Source organism: Spermophilus citellus (assembly GCF_964194105.1).
Source record: "Spermophilus citellus genome assembly, chromosome: 8".
NCBI lineage: Eukaryota > Metazoa > Chordata > Mammalia > Rodentia > Sciuridae > Spermophilus > Spermophilus citellus.
Window position 1 is genome coordinate 68162575 of NC_138189.1, and position 23320 is coordinate 68185894.

The 23320-nt window shown below is 39.2% G+C and overlaps 1 protein-coding gene across 2 annotated transcripts in view; it reads left to right on the forward strand.

Moving 5' to 3' along the window:
* The first annotated feature begins 6655 nt into the window (after window positions 1-6655).
* CDS1 (CDP-diacylglycerol synthase 1) overlaps window positions 6656-23320 on the forward strand; it is a 71518-nt gene continuing 54853 nt past the window's right edge. For both annotated transcript variants that reach the window (XM_081304541.1, XM_081304542.1), the window contains exon 1: window positions 6656-7282. In XM_081304541.1, the coding sequence (XP_081160667.1) occupies window positions 7166-7282 (117 nt within the window). In that variant the 5' untranslated portion in view covers window positions 6656-7165. The remainder of the gene's footprint in view (window positions 7283-23320) is intronic.

Sequence of the window (23320 nt, forward strand, 5' to 3'; positions counted from 1 at the left end):
AGTGTGTATACAGTGCTGGTGAGAGTTCGGGAATAAAGAGTTGCTGTTTGAACCTACAAGACTTTGTGAAGGCTTGGTTATTTGTGCCCAGCCAGACTAAGGTACTCTTAGAAGATACAATGAGGGCAGCTGGTGGGGTAGCTTTGTGATAGTGTGTGCTTAGTCTGTGTGAGGCACCTGGGCCCCTGGGTTCCATCCCCAGTGCGTGCACACACAGAGAAAGAGAGACAGACAAACAGACAGGCAGACTAAAGAGCTCATTTATTCCCACCCACTCTGTTCTCCATCCTGTGAGGGTACAATTAGAGGATGCCATCTGCAAAGCAGGAAGAAGGCCCTCACCAGACCATACATCAGACAATTTAAAGGCACAAGTTAATGGCCTATATATCTCATCACACCATCCTCAGAGGAACTACATTCATCAACATATAAAAATGGGTATAATCATTTGGAGGGAAATTTAATGGAATCTATCAAAGTATTAATTGCATATTTTCTTTGACCTTATCACTCCATGTCTAAATATCTATGGAGTTGCATATGTGTTATAGGTATATGTTCAAAGATATTTATCACAGCATTATTTTAATAATTATAAAATTTGGGGAAAATCTGTAATTGTCCATCAGTAGGGAAATGGCTAAGTAAGATGCATCTGTAAAACAAGTATATGTAATAATTTAAAATAATGAGGACTATATTTGGAAACTAATACGAAAGCACTCTGAAGCATGTTAAACAAAATTATGTTACTAAACATTACATAGGGTGTATACATGTGCATTTATACTATTAAGTACATAAAAGCATAGAAAAAGATCTGAATGGAAGATTAGTTAATAATATTAGTTATTTCTGGAGAAAGAAATATGTTTCTAGGAAAATAGAAAGTGGATATTATGTTACTATAAACTCAAAGTTATATATATAAGGAATATATATATTTATGGAATACATATATACACATACATATATACATATATATGTGTATGTATGTGTGTGTGTGTGTGTATATATATATATATATATATATATGTATGTATATATGTATGTGTGTGTGTATACACACACATATATACATACATATATATTCCATAAAGTACCTGGAACTGTGTTATGACTTCTTCCATAAATAGATGAATCTATTGAATGAAAACAGATATACATTATTACTCTGTATAAAGTACAATTTCCAGATGGGTAAAAGTATAAATTTGATACAAATATAAAATGAACACATGACAAAGATTTTATTTAATTCATTAGTTAATGAGGGAACCAGAGAGATATTAATATTAGCTCAGAAAGGACTGTGATTTAAAATGATTTATATTCTCTATAAAACAAAAATCACTTACATTGCTATTAACAAGAACCATATATGTGGTTATTAGTCTTTCAGAAACTAACTTTGAAACTAACCCTTATTTTATGTACTGCTAAAAGAATAAATAAATGCTTATGCTTGTAAGCTTTCCATCACTGTGATAAAATACCTGAGAAAATCAACTAAAAAGGAGGACAGATTTATTCTGATTCATAGTTTCAGGATCTCAGTCCATAATTGCTTGGCCCCGTACCTTTGGCCTAAGGTGAGGCAGAACATCAGGATAAGAAGCAGATTTGGCAAAGATTTTCACCTTGTGGTGGCTGGAGAGCAAGGTTGTGGGGAGGTCCCTAGTATCTCCTTGAAGACACACTTTTAATGACCTTTCTTCTACTAGATTCCATAACATCCCAACAGTGCCACAGGATGGGGACCAAGCCTTTAAACAAGGGCCCTTGGGGGACATTTGAGATCTAAATTATAGTAATCAAACTATGTTGCAATGTTTTCTTATCACAATCAGCCATGATGTTTCTCTTTCTGTATCTAAGAACCTTGACCATTACCTCTGGATTTCAGCAATTTGTTAAACCAGATAATTGGTATGATTGGAAGAAACTCAGTGATCCAACCTTCCAAGGACAGTTACCAATCTGTTCCACTTCAAAAAGTACATAAATCCAGCCATAGTCAATAACAAAATACATGAATGCAGTATCAAAGGTGCACATATACCCATATCTTTTTGTGTATTTTAAACTATAACACTTCTATTTTTGCTAAAATTATGCACCTTATATCAATCACACTTAGGTACACCATTCTTTGACATGATTTGTGAATTTACAGATAGATTATGCTGCCTATTTTCCATAGGAATTTAGTGGCCAAAATATAACTTGCCTAGAGTTATCAGGATTTGGTGAAGAAGCTAGAAATGTAAGGAATTCCACACTCGTTATCTATATACATATTAGTAACTGATTCCAGTTGACAATGGGAAATGCCAATTTCATTGATTCCAAGGATAAGACACAAATTATTTTGGTGGACTGGTGATTTCTTTGTTCTTGTTTGTAAAGTTACCCTACCCCGTTCCTAATTTCTACCCTCCTTCCCAAAGCAATAATAAAATATCCGTTTTTTTCTTTAAGGTTTTCTAGGGTATTTCAGTGAGTTTGGAGGTCTAATATTGTTCTCCTTGGGGAATTCAGTTTTCAATAATATGAATAATTATTATAAGTAACATTTGTATAACCCTCCACTATGCAGATGTTGTTCTCAGTATTTTACATATTCTAACCAATTTCATCATCATAAGTATGCTAGAAGGATTGTATTATCACCTTTATTCTCATTTTACTACACATGAGGACACTGATACACAGAGTGGGTTTTGAAACTTGACCAAGGCCAGTAGGCAGCAGAGCTGGGATTTGAACTCAGGCTGACTCCAGAATCCATGTACTTTATAAAAACCCCTCAGATGTTAGTAATTTCTGTTACTGTTCATTTACATCATGGACCAGGCAGAATTTGAAGTATTCAAACTTACATTTCAATCCCATATTTGCTTTGTAAACTTGTATATCATGCTGGGTCTCAGTTCTTTTTCTTGTAAAATGGGAATAATATTTGCAATGGCTATCTTATGTTGAGTGAAACAAATGAAATGCTGTATATGAAGGTGCTTTGTGAAGAGTTATTACTTCAGCTTTGGGCATGTCATTTAGGATGTAGCTTCAGCTGCCTTTGATGAGAATGCTGCATGAGCTAAATTATTTCAAAGCTAGAAGATGGCAGAACTATGGCCTTAACCCAGGATTGTCAGTATATAAATCCCATGTTTTTAACTATACCATTGCACTTTCCTCCGATGCCCTCTCACTATAAAACTTGATAGTATACTATTGTTCTTCTGTATAGTTTTAGTAAAGATAAGAATATACACATAAATGGTCCCTCAAGTTTTCCCCACAAAATGTCTCTCTGGTAGGCCTAAATTGGCTATACCTCTAACTTATATGCAGAGTTGACAGAGGGCAACAGAGGAAAAATAGGCCAAGCAACAAAAGCTATAATGTGGGTATCCAAGTAACTGGAAATGGTTGGCTGAGGAAGATTCTTCTTCCCTTGGCAAACTGGGGACATTCCAGCCAGGTGCCTGTGAGCCTCTGATGCGGAAAGCAGCTTCAGTGCCCACATGAATGATTATCAGTCCGGCAAACTTCTGAGGGTACTCAGAGAGGAATGATAACAGGTCTCTTCGTTAAAAGAGAAGGTAAAAACAAAAAGTCTAGGGGATGGGGTTGTGGCTCAGCGGTAGAGCACTCGCCTAGCACATGTGAGGCGCTGGGTTCAAGCCTCAGCACCACATAAAAATAAATAGATAGATAAATAAATAAATAAATAAAGGCATTTAAAAAAAAGTCTAGCTAAAACAGACACCATACAAATAACCATGTTAGCACTCTCTCTTACCCCTATGGCAAATCCTTTGCTAAGAGTTATAAATAATTCCAAGACCTGGGGCTGGGGATGTGGCTCAAGCGGTAGCGCGCTCGCCTGGCATGCGTGCGGCCCGGGTTCAGATCCTCGGCACCACGTGCCAACAGAGATGTTGTGTCCGCCGAGAACTAAAAAATAAATATTAAAAATTCTCTCTCTCTCTCTCTCTCTCTCTCTCCTCTCTCACTCTCTCTTAAAAAAAATAATAATTCCAAGACCACCAAAGTGTAAATCTTTAAATCACTCAAGAAATATGTAATGGCTAAATATCTCCTGTCATTAAACTCATGCTTGTGCTTGGGGTTTCCTAGAAGCCCTTTACTAGGTTAAATTCTAGTAAAATGAATAGGTGAGACCTTAGAAACTATTGCATCCCAGATTTTGTATCATGGAAACACAAATGCAATACATTTGAAGATCTTAAATTCTCTGAATGGAAAAAAAGTGGGGGGAGGGGAAAAGGAAAAGAAGGAGAAAAAAGACATTGGAAAAATATGAAAACATTTCAGCAAGGCCAGTTGTGCTTGAATATACTGTAATAGATCTTAAATAAAATGCAGAAGTCATTACTAGAACCCCTTTAATATATATAAAAATTCTTTTTCTTTTTTTATATAAACTATGAAGAAAATTAAGTACCTTTGTAAGACTAACATAGATCCTTTTATTAAAAATGTAAATACTAAATATATTTCCCTTTTTATGCTACATCTCTGCTGCTCATTCATTTCTTCATTCACTTCTTTAGCAAACATCTCTGACCACTTAAGCTTGGTGGGGTTGGCCCTTGGGTAAGAGCTTCAATTGTGGTTCTTGCTGCCTGGGCTCAGTTTAATTGCTCAACAGAGGCAATAACTATAATGAAGACTGAAAGAAAATGCTATCTCAGCTAAAATACAGGAAGTGGTGGAGCTTAAGGAAGGGGTGAGGTAAAGGAGTAAAGCACTCTATTTGGTGTTCTTTGCACTGGTTCTGTTTCCTGGGTGGAGAAATATTATTTCTCTTCCATTATGAGCTACTGTCCTCTGTTCTTCCCTCCTGCCAGGATTCTATTTCTCTTGCTAGAAAGGAAGAAGAAAACCAAAGGAGCTAAGGGGTCGACAGGGTAAAAGGGAAAGAGGAAGGTGTTCAGTTCAGGTAGCTTGTTATGCTGGGTCCCCTTCTCTTGAAGTACTAGGGAATGGAAGGGCTGAATTCTGATAATGTGAGAGTTGGAAGGGACCACGGAAGTCATTCTTCTTGTTTTATAGCTGGAACCATATTGTTTAACCATTTACCAGAGGACACCTAGCCAATTAGGTGCATCAGTGGAACTAGAACCCCACACTTGACTTCCAGGGAGGTTAGAATGGAACACTTTTCATCCTTTGTGCTGTGGGGTAGCCAGAGATGGAAACCTCACTACTGCCTTTAGTATTCTCTGTAGCTATTACTTTGGCTATCTTCCTATTAGGTAGTCCTTCATTTCTGGTCCTCCAAAAAAAAAAAAAAAAAAAAAAAGAACAATTGATTAATCTAGTCACCCATAATCTTCTGTTCCTAATGACAATTACATCATGTTCACAGCTCATAGCATTTTTCATCTTGTCATTTTTGTTACTCTTCCTGTAAGTTAATAAGCTATAGTTTCCCTATATTCTTTTGAAAAAGTAGCAACCCAAACTGAACTCACAGCTTTAAAAAGTCTGTTTGGTGAAGTATAATGGTGTCCCTATGTTCTGCTTTTTAACGCATCCTACTTTGTGACTTTTGGTTTTCTTCTCTCTCTCTAATTTTTTTTTTTTTTTTTGGTGCTGGAGATTGAACCCGCGGCGCTTTACCACTGACTTACACCCCACACCCACTTTTTAAATTTTGAGACAGTCTCACGAAATTGTTGAGGCTGGTCTTGAACTTACAACCCTCTTGTACAATCTTCTTGCCTCCGTCTCCTGAGTCGCTGGGATTTCAGCCTTGCACCACTGCACGCAAGTAAGGGCATTCTTCTTGAATGCTGTCCTGTGTATGTGAAGCACCCCCCCCCCTTTGTCATTTTTGTCATGATAACCAGGTGTCAGATACATGTTAATAAAACTAATCACTTGTAACAGGGTTTGGACTGGAATTAATGCGGGTGTTATGCTCCCTGTTTCAACTTTAGCAGCCCAAGGTCCATAACTGCTGAGTCTAGCTGGTTGGCAACTGCACCCTAGGCATTTAAAGCTTTCTCAGGACCCTACGTGGTGAAATTTTGTGAGACTCAGAACTGAATTTCTCGAAGACAGGACTTATGTTTGTGATTAAAACTCTTGACCAACCCAGACCCACAAGCCCAGCAAGGCGACTGTATCTCCTCTTTTCAAGGTGATGAAACAGGGCAGGAATGCAGCGGAGCCAACGAGTTTGTCCTGCCAGACAAGTTTTTGCTTCTGGACGCCTCTGAGCCTCCGAAACACCTCAGTGTGTCAAGCTGAGTCGGCCGCGGAGTCCCTTGAAGGGAATACGGCTGAGCGCGGCCACTGTTTACCAGATTTACCGTGCGTCTTGGAGTAGTTCTTCCAGCTCTCACAGTAACTCTGGGACGAGGCTCCAAGTTCTCACTCTTCGTGGCACGCACCGAGCTGATGCCTCCTCCCACTCCCGGACCCTTTCCGAGCCCCCCAGCCTCTCGCACCTTTTTCAAAACCCCCACCTGTGCGCGCGGAGACGGGGACGGGGCCGCGGGGGACTCGGAACCGTGACGTCACCGCCGCGAGGGAGGCGGGGCTGTGGGAACCGCAGTGCAGCGCAGAGGGGCGGGGCGGGGCGGGGCCTACGGCGCGTGACCTGGCTGCGGGAGGCAGGAACCCGAGAAAGGTGTTGGGGGGGCCGGGACCTGCCGACTCCGGAGTCCGGCTCCGGGAAGGCGGGGCGGGGAGTGGCCCTGCCCAGGCTGCGGGTGCCGGGCGAAGTGCTAAAGCGGGTCAGGCTTCCTTCTTCTCTCCTCGCCTTTCCTCCCCTCCCACCTGGGCCTCTGCGTGGAGACGCGCACCTGGCAACGGGCGGCGCGCTGCGTCCCCGCCTTCTCCACTGGGCCGGGTGCCCCGAGCCTCCCCAGCACCCCGAGGCGGTCGTCGGCGCCGCGCTCCCAGGAGACGGCCTCGAGCGCTCACTCGTTGATGCCGTTTTGGGGGTGACCCGGCGCCGCACGGCTGCGGTTCTATGGTGGGGGGGTGTTAGGGGTCGCGGCTCGGCTGGGCGTCGAGTGCGCGGCTGCGGGGTGGCAAGGCGGCCAGCGAGCAAGACCCCGCGCGCGGCTCGGATTTCGGGGCTCTGGAGGAGGCCGCCACGGCTGCGCGGGAGCGGGAGATGTTGGAGCTGAGGCACCGGGGAAGTTGCCCCGGCCCCGGGGGAGCGGTGGCGCCGCCACCCCGCGAGGGAGAGGCGGCTGGTGGGGACCACGAAACCGAGAGCACCAGCGACAAAGTAAGTAGAGCCGCGAGAGGCACTCGACCGCATCCCGGCCCGGTCCTGGTTGGGGCTGGGACACTTGGGAGGGAGGATGGTGTCCACACAATGTCAGGTGAAGGTGCGGGCCGTTTGCTGCACCTTCTTCTCTGTCTGGTTTTCTTTTCTCCTTTCCCCTGTGGGTCGAGAACCCAGTCCCCGGTGACGGTGTGTTTCCCGGGATGAAAGCCACGCTGCCCGAATAGCTTGATACATAAACTTGGCCACAATTATCTTCTTCCCTATTCCAACTCCCTTATTTGAGGTCTGGGACCTACGCTGAACTCAGGATGGAGCCTGTCACCCTATGAGCTGCAGTTTTCTGATCCTGCCACTTCACTTCTTTTTCTAGTTAGAGGGGGCAAAGTTGGGCTAAACTTAAAGACTTGCATCTAACATGTCATTGGATCTTGACGGTGGAGGATTAGCTTCTTGAGCTAACTTGGCGCTTTCATTTCCTATGCCCTTTCTTAGTAGTAATAGATTTTGGAGGTTTGAGACTATCGTACACCTGATATACTTGTAAACTTCCAGCCTCTTTTGAGTTCACCAGCAGATAGTGCAGATCTTCTGTCAATAGATTTCATTACCCGACATGGTAATTCATGAGAAATTTTCACTCCCTTTTCTGTAGATTAACTTGCTTCACATTTAATAGTAAGTAGAGGTAGGACTACTATTCTATTTAAGCTAGAAAAAGACTTCCAGTGTATTTGGTAATATAGTGGTGCAAGTAAGAACTTTGGAAGAAGTGCAGTTTTATGATCTTTTGGGCTGGATAATTTGGGAAGTTGAACCCGAGAATAGATTGTTTTATAAAACCTTCTGTTTGTAAAATTTTGTTTTGTTTGAGAAGCACAAAACATGAAACTATTCTAGAAGCATTCCTTTTTTGGAAGCAGGTATCTGTATTGCAGTTTGAATTACAGAAGTGAAGTGGATTGCCCAGGGTCAAATTCAATGTCTTTTGGAACTAGAACCTAAGTTTCCTGATTCCTTTTCTTTTGGTTTGTACCATTACTTAGACTCTAAAGGTTCTACCTGAAAGTTAATATTGATGAACTTGATATAACCCAAGTCACAAAGCACTGATAAGAAAATATCACATAATATCATGAAGCAATAAATGTAACAGTGATTTTAGGACTGAAACTTCAGAATCAATGTGATGACATCTTATTTTCTATTCTTTAATAGGGGGTGGAATAAAATGAGAATCAATGGTAGAACATATGTGTCAAGGAATTACACAAAATATAACAGTTTCCAGGTACTGAAAGTTGAAGTTATAAAGCTAGAAATCATGATCCCAGAATAGTCTTTATGAAAGCTGCCTTGGAAGGCCAACCAAAAATAGAATTTATTAGGTTGGGATTTATTTTGTTTTAGCACTGGTATACTTTATTTTTAAAATTTTTTATCTGTTCTTTTTAGATATATATGACAGTAGAGTATACTTTGACATACATACATGGAGTATAACTTCTCATTCTTGTGATCACACATGATGAGGAGTTGTACTGGTAGTGTATTCATATATGAAAGTTATGACTGGTATACTTTAAAAACAAGGAAATAGCAGTTTACACATGTTGACTTTCATAACTGGAGAAGCTAGCAAGCTTTTATTAAAACATGTTCTGGGAGCCATGTGTAAAATAACTTTTGAATTAGTTTTATCTTTTAACAGTATAATGTATTTAAAATGGAAGCTATTTCTGTGGTGTGATTTGACTCATTAGAACTGTTTTTTCTAGCAGTGACTGGGTACCTCACAGCTTATTTAGTTATTTATGAATGCTCAACTGTTGGCTTTCATTAATACATGCCCACCTGGATTTTGTTTTTTGAGAATAAATGTTACCATATGTAACCTGTTTTGTTAAGCTTTCTTAGACAGTGTACTCTACCTCATGTACAATCATAAGGATGAACATATTCAAGCTGTGTTAAAATATTGCTCTACTTTTAGATTCATCATAAGAAACTCTTGACCTGGCAAGCTTTGAGACATTGAACTCTTATCCTCTATCTGTCTTTTATTATCAGGGTGTGTATTTGAATATACCTATATTTTCAGGTCAAGGGCTATTTTAAAATCAGTTTGCACATTGGAGGCTGGTTAATATTTGGTCCATTTAAACTCTTTAAGTGCCTTTTCTGTTTAAGTTCCAGTAAAAGCAAAACTCTTAGGGAATTAATGAAAGGAGTGGAGGAGGTGTATTGTATTCTGCTATTATTGCACACTCCCATGCGCTGCCATTTTGTAGACTTTATAGTGCTGTTATTAACATGACATTCTCAATTGTTTAGTCCTGTAGATTTAGGCTGAGAGAAGGCTTTGTGCTCCAGAGAATTAGCAAGTAAAAAAAGTGCTTCTTACCTGCAGGGTAATGTTCCCAGTCCTTAAATGCTGGATTGGTACTTGAAGATGACAGGGACCACCCCCTCAAGGAAACCTCCCCCACAAGACATATATGAGTTAAATTTATTAGACATCTATACAAAGCTCATTGTTAACGTGGAAGGCCTGGCTGGACTCAACTTGGTGGCTTATAGGAAGAGCTTTAAAGATGAAATAAGGATGGATTGGGAATTAAAAGATGCCTGGTTGCCATGACTTGAGAGACTGAGACAGGAAGATCACAAATTCAAGGCCAGCTGCAGTAACCTGACGAGGCCATAAGCAACTTAATGAGACCCTGTCTCAAAATAAAAGTAAAAAGAGCTGGGACTGTAGCTTAGTGGCAAAACACCACTGGGTTTAATCCCCAGTATGAGAGAGAGAGAGAGAGAGAGAGAGAGAGAGAGAGAGAGAGAGAGAGAGAGAGCCTGGGACTCAACCAGGTAAAAACAAGGGTCGAGGCAGGGTGTTCTAGACAAAGGGCCTGTGGAACTGTTCCTTGAATCGGCATTCTAGGCATGGAAAACTAAAAGTAGATGGGAAATCCTGGAGCCTAAACTGCATGTTTGGGAGGTGGGTTCAGAAGCTGAGAGTCTTGTGAGGATATTGGGCTTTATTCATGGACTCCGGGAAGCCTCTAAAAGTTTTGCAGAGATAATAGGAAAAAAGTGCTAATAATAACCTGAAAAGTGCTAGTAATAACCTGAGGGGAAATGTCCACAGTCCTTAAATACTGGATTGGTACTTTTCTGTGGCAGTGATCTGAGGAAAGTCCTGGAAGGAAGAATGATCTACCATAAAGAAACTAAATAGAAGGGTATTAAAAATGCTATAGATGTGAGTTGATGGGGGCTGATAGTAGGGTGGTGGAATTGGGGTTGAGAGAGAGGATATTTCAAATACTAATGATAGGACTTAGGCAAAGGTGACCACAATAAGACTAATAAAAGGACTTACTGGGAGACATATTTTGATAGGTAAGAGACTTTCAGGAAAGAAGTAACAAGTATTGGGAAGTTGTTTGAATTAAGAGTGAGTTTGGAAGAACTGCCTTGGGCTGCGTGAGTCATTCTCCAAACCAGGGAGGTTGAGAAATGGGGCCTAAGTGAAGGGTAGGTGGTTCAGTGTGTGCTGGAAGCTGAAATGAAAGGTCCAGGTCTGCGGATGCCAGTTCTTTATTAGAGAGGGTGAAAGAACTGAAGATGGAGCCTTGGGGGATGTCCATGTTTAGAGGAAGGTTGGAGACACAGGGAAGTAACCAAGATAATGAGGGTCCTGGGTGCAAAAGGAGGAAGGATTGCTAGGAGAATATTATTAATTTTTTTTTCTTGTTTTTTTTTTTTTTTTTTTTTTTTTTAAAGAGAGAGTGAGAGAGAGGGGGACAGAGAGATAGAGAGAGAGAGAATTTTTTAATATTTATTTATTTTTTCTTAGTTCTCGGCGGACACAACATCTTTGTTGGTATGTGGTGCTGAGGATCGAACCCGGGCCACGCGCATGCCAGGCGAGCACGCTACCGCTTGAGCCACATCACCAGCCCAGGAGAATATTATTAATAATAGTACCTAGGAGTAAGGGGCTGAGACACAGAACAATGAGGTTAGCCAGCAATCTTAGTAGAAGCCAGGTTTCAGATTGAGGAAAATGAGAGGAGAAATGTTGGTAGTTACTGGTAGAAAGTGATAGTGAAAAGGAATACAGGATAGCAGAGAAGACAGGAGGATCAAGTGAAGATTTTTTTCCCCTAATGGAAAGGAGATATGTTTGTTTGAAAGACATCAAATGAGGGTGAAGGTGCTCATGAGAATGGTTAGGCCCCAGAAGAAAGAAGGCAGATGTGGGGTAGAGAATGCAGTTGATAGTGATATGCAAGGAAAGGAGAGGTTGCATGCTCATACCTTAAGAAAAAAGAGCAGGAATGGAGGGTGAGCATAGAAACATTTGAAATCCAGAAGAGGAAAAAATCCAAGTGTTGGACTGGGCCCTCAATTTTCTCGGTAAAGTAGGTACTCAGAACCAATGAGCTTCAAGGGGTCTTGGAAATGATTTAGTTTAAACTGTAATACCTTTTTAGTATAATTTTTAGGGAGTATGATATGAAATGACCAAGTAGCAATTAATAGAATTATCAAACCGAGTGAAGATTCAGTTGAACACAAACTTGTTGTGTGCTAAATTAGCATAATTCTTACTTAACCCAGCAGTAGGTCCTAATATATGATGCTTGTGGGGTGATTTAGAATTCCCAGAGTACTTCTTTTATTATTTGTTTCTCACAACAAGCATACATGTTAGAAATTACCCAATTTAATCACTGAGAAGATGGATACGGGGAGCCATTTAGGCCTGGGAATGCCTGAAGGTCAAGGATACCTTAAGCGTATCCTTGCATAGCCAGGATTGAAGGGTTTGACCACAGGTTTGCGTGGATGGGGAAGTGGGCTCCTGAGTGCTGAATGGATTGAGGGGGGTTGAGCATTGGAAGGGCACTCTGTGACCTGAGTTAGTAGACTGAGAAGTGGAAGAGAAGGGTGTTCACCTTGAAGTTGTGGTGTGCTTTCAGACTAGGACCTTGGGGTGCTTGTAGTAGATTTTGGTTTATAAAGTTGAGGGAGAAATGATCAGGAGATTAGTTCCCTTCTGTCTTTCCCCATTTGAGATTGTGCAACTTCTTTTATAATTATGCTAATAGTATTTAAATAAACTATACATTTTGGAACAATTTAGATTTACAGAAAAGTTACAAAGAAAGCAGTATTTCTGTGTATTCTTCACCTGGTTTTCCCTAATGTGATTATATCTTATGTAACTGTGATACATTTGTCAAAATTTTAGCAAGTTACCACAGGTGAAACATTGTTAACTAGACTACAGAGTTCATTCAGTTTCACCAGTTGTTTCATGAACATCCATCGCACATTGCATTTCATCTCGTTGTTTTGACTAAGCCTTATTTTGTTTTCATAAATAACTTCTTGATTTTGGCACACTTCACTTGTCTTAGTGTCACACGTAAGTGTAATGAACATTCTTCTATATTTTTCTTCTAGATCTAGGCCATTCTCCACCTGGATGCTCCCTAATTATTGATCATTTTTAGTCAGTATTACCACCTAAATAATTGTCCATGATTTAGCTTTTATTACTTGTAGCTTTAGGGATAAGGGGATACCACTGAAGATGTGACAATTTTGAGCCTTTGAAAAACTGACAATTATGATGAATATGATGACATAAAATTTTGTATTGTGCATAGGGTTATCAGGTGAAGGAAAAGTAATAATGCCCAAATCTAGTGCAACTTAAAGGTTTCCATACATTCTCCATATGAGGAGGGGAAATGTGCAGACAACCTAGGGAGAGTGAATGATTTTGGAAAGAGGAATGGGCCCTCAGATGACCAAGTAACACCCTGTCTGAGACAGATGTAAAGTTCAAGTCTCTTCCTCCAATTGGTGTGTAGATTGTCCCTGGTAGGCTTGAATTCCAGGGAGGGTTTTCATGCAATTGGGTTGTAATCTGGAGGATCCCTTTTTAATCACACAGGAGAAATTCATGGAAAGCCCTCCCAACCCCCCATACCCACTCAATATGCTGTTCCCTTCAGTTTGAAAAAATACCGTTGCCGCATATTTTGAAATGACATTTTTTAACTATCTCATAGCAGATTCATTTTATTTAGTATAAGTATTTGAGTGCTTGTTTCTCATATATCACCAACTTAACCAAGCTGACAAGACAGTGGGAATTTATGGCTTACCAGGGTGAGGAAGAACACCCACCTTCTGCAAAGCCTTGATAGTGTCTTGAGAGTGAGAAAGCCAAGAGGTATTTAATTGAGAATTGGAACTTTGGCTTCAGGTACACCTTTCAATATGGGGACCTGAGTAGATTGGGTAAAAAAAAAAAAAAAAAAAAAAAGAAAGAAATCACAATTTAACAGCTTTGGATTTATGAAAATAGCCAGGCAAGAATTTTGAGGAAATAGGTTTGATGAGTCGTAGGATAAAATCAGTACTTCCCCTTGAAGAGTTGATAATGTCTTTCAGAAATTCTTTCCTTGTTCATCAGAAAAACAGTGACCTTCTAGGTAGTAGTCACTTGGATAGTAAAGTTATGTGAAGAAAATCAAATTCTAAAGTCACCCTAACATAGACAGTGAGCTATATGGAGGTAGAGGTGGTAGTTCTCACATTTTAAAGTATATTTTATGTTATATTTATGATTTCTAAGGAATAACCTAGTGTTACTATATGGATTTTTATATATCACTTATGATCTTGATTTTGAACTTTTTTTTTTAATAATTCTGAGAATTTTTCTGTAGGCTGTCATCAATTGTATCAGACTTAGGATGTGCACTGCACTGGACTTTTAGGTACAAATTTTGTCTGTCATGAAACAAAAGTGAAACAGTTGGGCTGGGGTTGTGACTGTTGTGACTCAGTGGTAGAACACTTGCTTGGCATGTGCAAGGCACTGGGTTCGATCTTCAGCACCACATAAAAATAAATAAATAAAATAAAGGAATTGTGTCCATCTACAACTAAAAATAATAAATGAATAAAAAGTAAAACAATTTTAAGTAGTCCTGGAAAATTTTTGTAGAGAACATTATATACATAACAGTTTACTCTTTATATTTGTTTATGCATATTCATTTTTGTAAAATAGATTTTCACATGTTATTTCATAGATGGTGTGGTTAAATATAAGAATCTGGTGTATTTGTCTTCTTTTATTCTGTATTTGGAGATATCTTTTTTTTCAAATATGGATTTTAATTCAGTACAAGTAAAACAGGTAATTTAGGAACATATGAACATATTTCCTAAGGCTTGATTTGTTTTTATGCTCTCTCTTTTTTTTCTTTTTTTGTACTGGGGATTGAACTGAGGGGCACTCAACCACTGAGCCAAATCCCCAGCCCTGTTTATGTATTTTATTTGAAGAAACGGTCTCACTGTGTTGTTTAGCGCCTCATCATTGCTGAGGCTGGGTTTGAACTCGAAATCCTCCTATTTCAGCCTCCAAGCAGCTGGGATTACAGGCATGAGCCCCTGAGCCTGGCTGCTTTTTGTGCATTTTGTAAATTATTTTTTGGATGCCTGCTCTAAGCAAGGCTTTACTTCAATGTCACCTCTTTTGTGGCTGTTTATATTTTGTACCTTTGAGAAGGGTGGAACTGTGTTTTGCTTATTGCTCAACAACTAATTTTAGAATTTAGTGATTCTTGGATTGTGGACTTTCATTGCGTGGAATAATGATTATAAAGTATTTATCAGTATAAAATAATTTTTTCTTTGCAAAATACTTGCTTATACAGAATACCAGTTTTAAGTTCTCAACAATTGTATAGATAAAGGAGATAGTCATAGTTTACATCGAAGAAAACTAAAATTTGAAAGCCTTAAAAGCCCTGTACAGTATCAGATTGTATTTAAAGCTGGGATTTATTCTAAATTTTCTGACTAAAACCTACAAAAGATCCTATCATTGGAAAAGGGTCCCAGAGAGTTCCTGAAAGTGTGTGTGGGGTGGGTAACTCTACTCAGGGCAAGTGGGATCACTGACTTATATTACAGAAAAGAATTCTAGCACATGTCAGTAGAAGCACAAAAAATTATTTAGGAAAGCAAGGAATACACATTCAAGGGGGAATGGGGGCCATCTCAAGAGTGAGAGACCCTTTGGGGTTCTCAGGTTCCTTTTTTATTTTTTTAATATTTTAATATTTATTTTTTAGTTTTCAGTGGACACAACATCTTTGTATGTGGTGCTGAGGATCGAACCCAAGCCGCACGTATGCCAGGCGAGCCACTTGAGCCACATCCCCAGCCCCCTCAGGTTCCTTTTTTAAAGGAGAGTTGGTGAGGGGTGGGTATGGGAAGGTATGTGAGGGTGACATCAGTCTGATCATTTTCAGGATCCTTAAGTCCACTGAGCCAAAGTGACTGTGAGAATCCACACAGTGGATAATAGAGCATTTACTTTATTTTAATTAGTTATTTTTAAATATACATGACAGTAGGGTGTATTTTGACAATAAGCTATAGGTTCTTATGATCTCACAGGAAGGATTTCAGACAAGTTGCACAGAGTAACAAGTAAGAGTTCTTAGAAACTGAGAGTATAGCTGTTCAGGACAGGCACTGAATAGTCTGCCTCTAGGGAGGATGGTGTGGCCCTTTTGTTATTTTTAGGTCCTTTTGTTTTTGCCTTAGTTTCCCTTTCCCCTGCAGGTGTTTACCCCTTTGTTTAGCCCTCAGCAACCTCTTTTTTTTTTTTTTTTTTTTGTGAGGGTCACATGACCTAGACTTGAGGGTTGGAGGTGAACCCATCTTGAAACAATAGTTTCCTTAAAGGGTTGTAATTAAGTCTGGCTGGGGGAGGTTTGGCACTCCAGTTTCCATTTTCTAGATGCTTGTCTGTTTTGATAAGGTTGTCTAAGGTTCCCTTCTTTGACCTTTGACTTTCTTTGAGGTGTGTCTGTTACCACCCTTCATTTCCTTGCCTACTCAGTTGCTTGTGGCTGAGGAGTTAATTGATAGTCTCCATTATCTGACTTAGTAGGTAATGTTGAAAAGTCCCCTAAATTTGTAAGTTTCTTAAAATGTCATATTTCCTAACCTATTTATTGGTTGGCTAATTAATAGATAATTTTTATAGGTGGATGAGTTATAGGAACTTTTAAGATTTATAGGTTTCCCAGAAATTTGAGAGTAACAGTCCTGGGTGAGAGACTGAGTTGATGAGTGACAGCCCTGGAAAGGTATAAAGAACCCCAGATTAAGGTTATATTTCTGTATCCTTCCTTTCTGTCTCATTTCTACCTGTTAAGTTTTTTTTTTTTTTGTTTGTTTGTTTTTTTGTTTTTTTTTTTTTAAAGAGAGAGTGAGAGAGGAGAGAGAGGGGAGAGAGAGAGAGAATTTTTAATATTTATTTTTTAGTTCTCGGCGGACACAACATCTTTGTTGGTATGTGGTGCTGAGGATCGAACCTGGGCCGCACGCATGCGAGGCAAGCGAGCTACCGCTTGAGCCACATCCCCAGCCCTCTACCTGTTAAGTTTTAAGTTTTTTTTTATCCTATCTCAGTTTAATGTTTTAAAATTAATTAAAACATTTGCTTTACTCTGATGATTTTGTTTGATTTTGGACTAATTTGGCCTTTCTGAACTTATGAAATATTGGCATTAAACCAGAAACTTAATAGAAAACCTATAATTTTGTGATTTTTAGGCAGCTGGATTTAAATCAAACAAAACTGTTTTTAGTATTTTCTCAAAGATTGATTAGGAGAAGAAATCATTAGCTTTTACTTTGTTTTGTAGTTGTTTATACTTTGACTCATTTATTTGGGAAGTGTTTCAGAACTTAATGAGAATGACATTGCAATTTGAAGTGATTTCAGATATGGAGAAGAATTAATTAATCACTATATGGGAAGCAGATAAATAGCTTCCCTCTACCCTTCTGGGTTCTTTGGTTGGGATACAAATTAAATGACAATAAGACATATTAAGAGCAGAAAAGCCATAGTTAAGTACATATATACACATGGGAGTTTCATAGAATCTGAGACTTGACAAAGGGTGAGATGATTGATGTTTTCATAGCATCCTGAGCTACAAAAAAGAATGGGGGCTTGGGCTTCCTAGGGAAGAGTGGAGACCAGTCCAGGTCGGAAGGCTGAGAGGAGGAAATGCAGGGTCGCTGGTGACTAAAACTTGTCTTGGTAGGCAGATAAAGTGTCCAGCACTGTTGTCTGGGAGCTTCTCTTCTTCACTAATGTAAGTATCCTTAATAGATGTCAGTGTCTTTTATGACAGGACAGCTTTTCACAGCCACTACTGTGTCTGCAGTTTCTTAGAATAAGCAGCTCAAGATAACGGCATAGAAGCATATTTTGGGGTGTTATCTTTTGGTCTCCTGCAGTCATATTGTAGAGTTGTATGCCCCAAGCCCTAATATGACCATCAAATGGTTATTGACCATTCCTGCGGTTTGTCAGACTTAGTAATGTGTCCAAATGTTTACTTATTTTCTTTTCCACAAAAAGTCAGTTATTTTTTTACATCATTGTTATTGATTGCTTGTCTGCTAAAGTCTTTGTCAGCACTACAAGATTTTTAATTTTCTTTTAAACACAAAAGCGAAGGGCACAGGATGGGAGAAACTGGGTCCTGCAGGAAGAACTCATTCTTATGGAAATTTAAGCACCTTTTTGTAAACATTGAAGGCTAGGAAAGCTGTGTTGCTGTCTCCTTCTTGCCTAAGGTTGCCATTCCTTTTATTGGCCAGGACCCTTGGCTAGCTATTTTAAGATCTCAATGTGAGGCTGCTGAAACCAATCTGACTTCATCATATGTTTGGCCCAGGTGGGACCAAACACCATGGCAGTTATGGCTAGGCTCATTGCCATGTTCCTGTCCAAGCAGGCCATTTCAAATATGAGGTGGCATTGTAGGACAGTAAATATTTATATTAAGCCCATCGGAGATTTAATATTTCACCCTAATATACAAAACCCAGATCCGGGAAACAGGATTAGACTATTATCTCTTTCAAGATTGTGTTTTTAATTTTCAGTCTACTCACTATGCTCACCGTTAAACTGTCTCAGGGTACAGATTTGAAACAACTCTATGGGCCACTATTCATGTAGAACCCAATGTAGACAGTGTCTTCTGGCATTCTACATGTGATAATCTTATTTATAATAAAGTATAATAGCATTTAATAAATTTGGTGTTGATAACAAAGGATCATATTTAAGGAACGCCTAGGCCCCTATCCACTACTCACCTTGGTGACTAATCTTGCCAGAGGTAATCAGAATTTCAATGTTATATTTACTCTTTCCTTCCTTCTCTTGATAGGTTTATAACATGTTAGTATCCTGAAATATTATATTGTGTAGTTTTGAATTTTTTCTTAGCATTTAATATACATAAATGATCATTAGCACTTAGATTTAGCAATTAAGATTTTGCTAAATTTGCTTTATCCTATCATATGTATTTTTAGTAAATATTTTGTTGGTGAGCATTTGAAAATAAATTGCAGACATCTTAGCCATTCACTTTTAGTGGTAATGCATGCATGTCTTAAAATAAAGACATTCTTATAAATAGCCACAATACTGTTATCATATCTCTAAATTAGCATTGTGTATAGCTGGGAATAGTGGTATGTGCCTGTAATCCCAGAACTCAGGCAAGGGATCACTTGAACCCAGGAGTTCAAGACAATACCAATACCCCATTCTGAAGAAAAAAAAAGTCCATTTTCTTATTTTCCTAGTGGCCATCAAATGTCTTTCATTTTTCCTCCTAAGTCAAGATCCCAGCAAGGTTTACACATTACAGAAAATATTTGGGAACAGGTTTAATTATTCTTCGTTTGTATACTTGTTTTCCTGTCTGATGGAGGCAAACATTGGCATTGATATTACTGAAGAACTATTGGTATTATCTTTGTTGGCCCTGAAAAAGTGATAATGCTTACAGCAAGTGAGCATTAATAAGTTCTCAGGTAAAGTACAAATTTATGATCATAATAATAATTCACATTTGAAGAAAGCTCATTGATTTTCTCAGTGTTTCTGTTTTTCCATGGCTTTTTTTTCTTTAGGTATCTTTATTCCTATTTTGGAATTTAAACTTATATAAATGATGCAATAATACATGGTTTAATTTTATATGTACTAGAATGATCTATGAGTAATAGAGAGATCAGAATGAGCCAAAAATTTAGGAAAAGTCTGAAATCAGGCCTTGAAATTAGATAGGATTTGAACATTGAAATAGCCTTTAAGAAATGGCAAAAGATAGTAAAAACAGTGATGTTGCTGACTGGCAGACATGGCCTGATTTCATTTGAGAAAACAGATGATGGTTATCGCTCCCTCAGCATGTGGGGTAAGACTGTGGGTGCACAACCCACTACAGTGTGCTGTGCAGACTGTGGCAGAGAGTTAGGTTGCTGGAGGGGTATATGGGAGCAGCATGAACTGGTCTGGGAGCTCTGTTCACTAGTTTCTTATAACTGCTATAATAAATCATCACAAATTTATTGTCTTAAAACAACACACACTTTGACTGTCTTACAGTTCTAGAGCTCAGTTGTCTGAAATATCAGTTGCCTGTCACCAGCATGAAATCAAAGTGTTAGTAGGACGGTATTTCTTCTAGGCATACAACTCCAAAATATGACTGCAGGAGACCAAAAAATAACACCCCAAAATATGCTTCTTCCATTTATAATAACTCTTGTAATTATATTTAACCTACCTGGATAATCCAGGATAATCTCTCCATCTCAAGGTCAGTTATTAGCAAACTTGATCCTGTTATATTAATTCTCCTTTTCATTGTAACTTTGTAGGGTTTGGGACTAAGACATATACCTCTTAAGTGAATGGGCAATTAGTATGTCTTTTAGAGGTTCCCTGAAGAAATGATACCTAAGTTGGTATATCATCCGCCCTTGCTTTTTCTTCTCCTCCTCCTTATTCTTCTACTTCTTCTTCTTCCTCCTCTTTTCCTCTCCTTCTTCCTCCTCACCCCTCCTTTCTCCTCTTCCCCTTCCTCCTCTCTCTCCTCTTCTTCCTACCCTCTCCTCCTCTTTCTCCTCCTCCTCCTCCTTTTCTTTCAGAAATTCATTAAGGAAAACATACACACATTTAGGAGAGAACATGGGCTATCTCAAGGGAGAGCTATCTTTTGGGATAAAGTAAGAAATACATATTCAAAGGGGGAATACAGGCCATCTTCAGAGGGAGAGAGACAGCTAGAAGTTCAGTTCTGCAGAGCATGAAATGGCAGGTGGTATGGCTATAGCCCTAACTGGAGAGTAGGAGGAAGTTGGGTTTAAATCCCAGAGGTGAATACTGGACTTGTTCTTAAGTAGTGGGGAGCTACTGTGAAATTTTAAATGGGGGGTTGGCATAATCAGATTTGCCTTTTGCTCATGCATTTTATGTCTTGTGAGACACATCTGGTTTTCTTTTTTCCAGGGGTCTACCATTTAGCATGATGACTGTTCAGAATATTGTGTGGTATGCTGGATGATCCAAACCTCTCTTTTTTTGTGGGTAATAGACCAGGGCTGCAGAGAAGGATTTGGAGCACCAATTCTTTTCAGTTAAATTTGGAAAAATAAGGAGGCTTTATCCATTTTAATTAATAAGTGTATGATAGGACCATAGAGGTGCTAGTTGATGAAGTAGTCAGATTTTTATAAAATATAATGTTACTAGGTTCTTTGACCCTTCCTCATCCTCAAAGAGGTTTCAGAACCACCTCTCCACCCAGTCCCACTCATGGTTCACAGAACTGCTAACTCACTAGAGAATACATCAAGCACAGAGAGGAGCAATTCTCTCCTGGAAAAAAGAAAAGGAATCCACACCTGCATGGAAACAACAAAGAAATGACAGAAAATTCTGAAATCAGGAGCACAGCCTAATGTTCTTTCAAGGAAGAACTGTTTGAAGATTTTTAAAAGGCGCCTCTGTAAAGCACAGACCTCTGTGGTGCTTGCAAGTTTCCTTTTGCTTGATTGTAAATTCTAATGTTGAGATACAGGGAATAGTGTGGACTTCAAGGGACCCATAATGGAGAATTTAACTGGTTTTCCAACTCACTTTTTGCGGGGGGCAGGGAGAACCACGCATAAAAGGGGTGGGAAAGTTTGTGTGATTTAATATATTTTCCTTGGTTTCATTCCAAACTGGTACTTACCTTCATTGTTGCAGAGACTTGTCTTTGGAGTCTTTGTCTTGAATGAACTGGATCCTTGGCTGCCTGACCCCTGTGCTTTCAATCCTGTTCTTTTAGTCTTCGGCATTAGGAGCTACCTCAGCCCCTTTTCCTGGACCACTCTTTAAGAATCATCACTAGCTGTGACTTTGTAACAAATATCACAATGACATTCACTAAATTAAACACACTTAAAGTGCTAAGTTTGTTCAGGCTGTTATAACAAAACACTATGGTATAGGTGGCTTAAATAACAGAAATTCATTTCTCATAGTTTTAAAGGTGAGAAGTCCAAGATGAAGGTACTAGTCAATTGGTTCCTGGTGAGAAGCCTCTTCCTGATTTGCCATTGAATACTTACTTGCTGGTCTTCCTGTGGTAGAGAGAGATTATCTCTTTTGTGTTTTATAAGGGCACTAATTTCATTCTGGAGGTTCCCACCTTTGTGACTTAATTACTGGCCATTCCACATCCTTGTCACATCGGGAATTAGGAAATTAGCATATGACTTTTGAAGGGACAGAAATAGTCAATCCATAGCAAGTACAATTTGATGGGTTTTGACATATGTATACACATGAAACCATCACCATAATCAAGATGATGAATATCATCTTTGAGCACCAAAAGTTGTCTCCCTTTCATAATTCTCCCTACATTCCTAGGTGCACACTGATTTGCTTTTTGGCACTAGAGATGGAATTTACTTTTTTTCTGGAATTTTTTTTTATCAATGGAATATTATATACATACATGTATTTACATATCTCTACATATACATATCACATATCCTTTTATTCATTTTTTTTCATTTGACATAATTATTTTGAGAGTCATCCATGTGTTCATTTCTGCTGCAAGAGAGAGTAGTCCATTATACGGAAGTAGCACAATTTGTTACTCCATTTCTTCGTTGGACATTTGGTTTGTCTCTAGTTTTTTGGTTATTGTAAATACAACTGCCATAAACATTTGCATACAATTGTACACAGAGGGATATATATTGCTGGGAGTGGTGGCACATTCCTGTAATCGCCTACTTAGGAGAGTAAGGCAGGAGTATTGCAAATTTGAGACCATCCTGGATAATTTAAACAACAGGTTCATGGTGTATAATGAGTTGAAAAGAGAAGCTATAAGGAAGTCATGGGCCTAAAGAAGGAAGGGAAGTTTGAGGATCATCTTTAAATTATGACATAATAGATGTGACAGAAAACAGCTCCAAATTTGGTTCTCATAATATACCTTCATTCAGTACGCACAGTGCATGTGACCCTGTTTAATTGAGCATTTAAAGTACAATTTCTTCTTCTTCTGATTCTCCTTTCTTTTTTTTTTTTTTAAGACAGAGTGGGAGAGAGAGAGAGAGAATTTTTAATATTTATTTTTTAGTTCTCGGCGGACACAACATCTTTGTTGGTATGTGGTGCTGAGGATCGAACCCAGGCCGCACGCATGTGAGGCGAGTGCGCTACCGCTTGAGCCACATCCCCAGCCCCTGATTCTCCTTTCTAAGTCTGGCATCATTATAACAGAGTATCCATACATGAAGTGGGGTGGGGGAGGGTGAGGGAGAGAGAAAGAATTCTTACTGCTATCCTAATTCTGGTAGTTAAATAATATTGCTTTAAAATGTCACTAATTAGAATTCATCTTTTATTCTTCAGTTGTTAGAATGTAATTGAAGAAACCTAGTTTAATCTTTTTTCAGGGGGATGTATCAGGGATTGATGAACTCAGGGGCACTCAGCCACTGAGCCACATCCCCAGACCTATGTTGTATTTTATTTAGAGATAGGGTCTCACTGAGTTGCTAAGCATCTCACTGTTGCTGAGGCTGGCTTTGAAC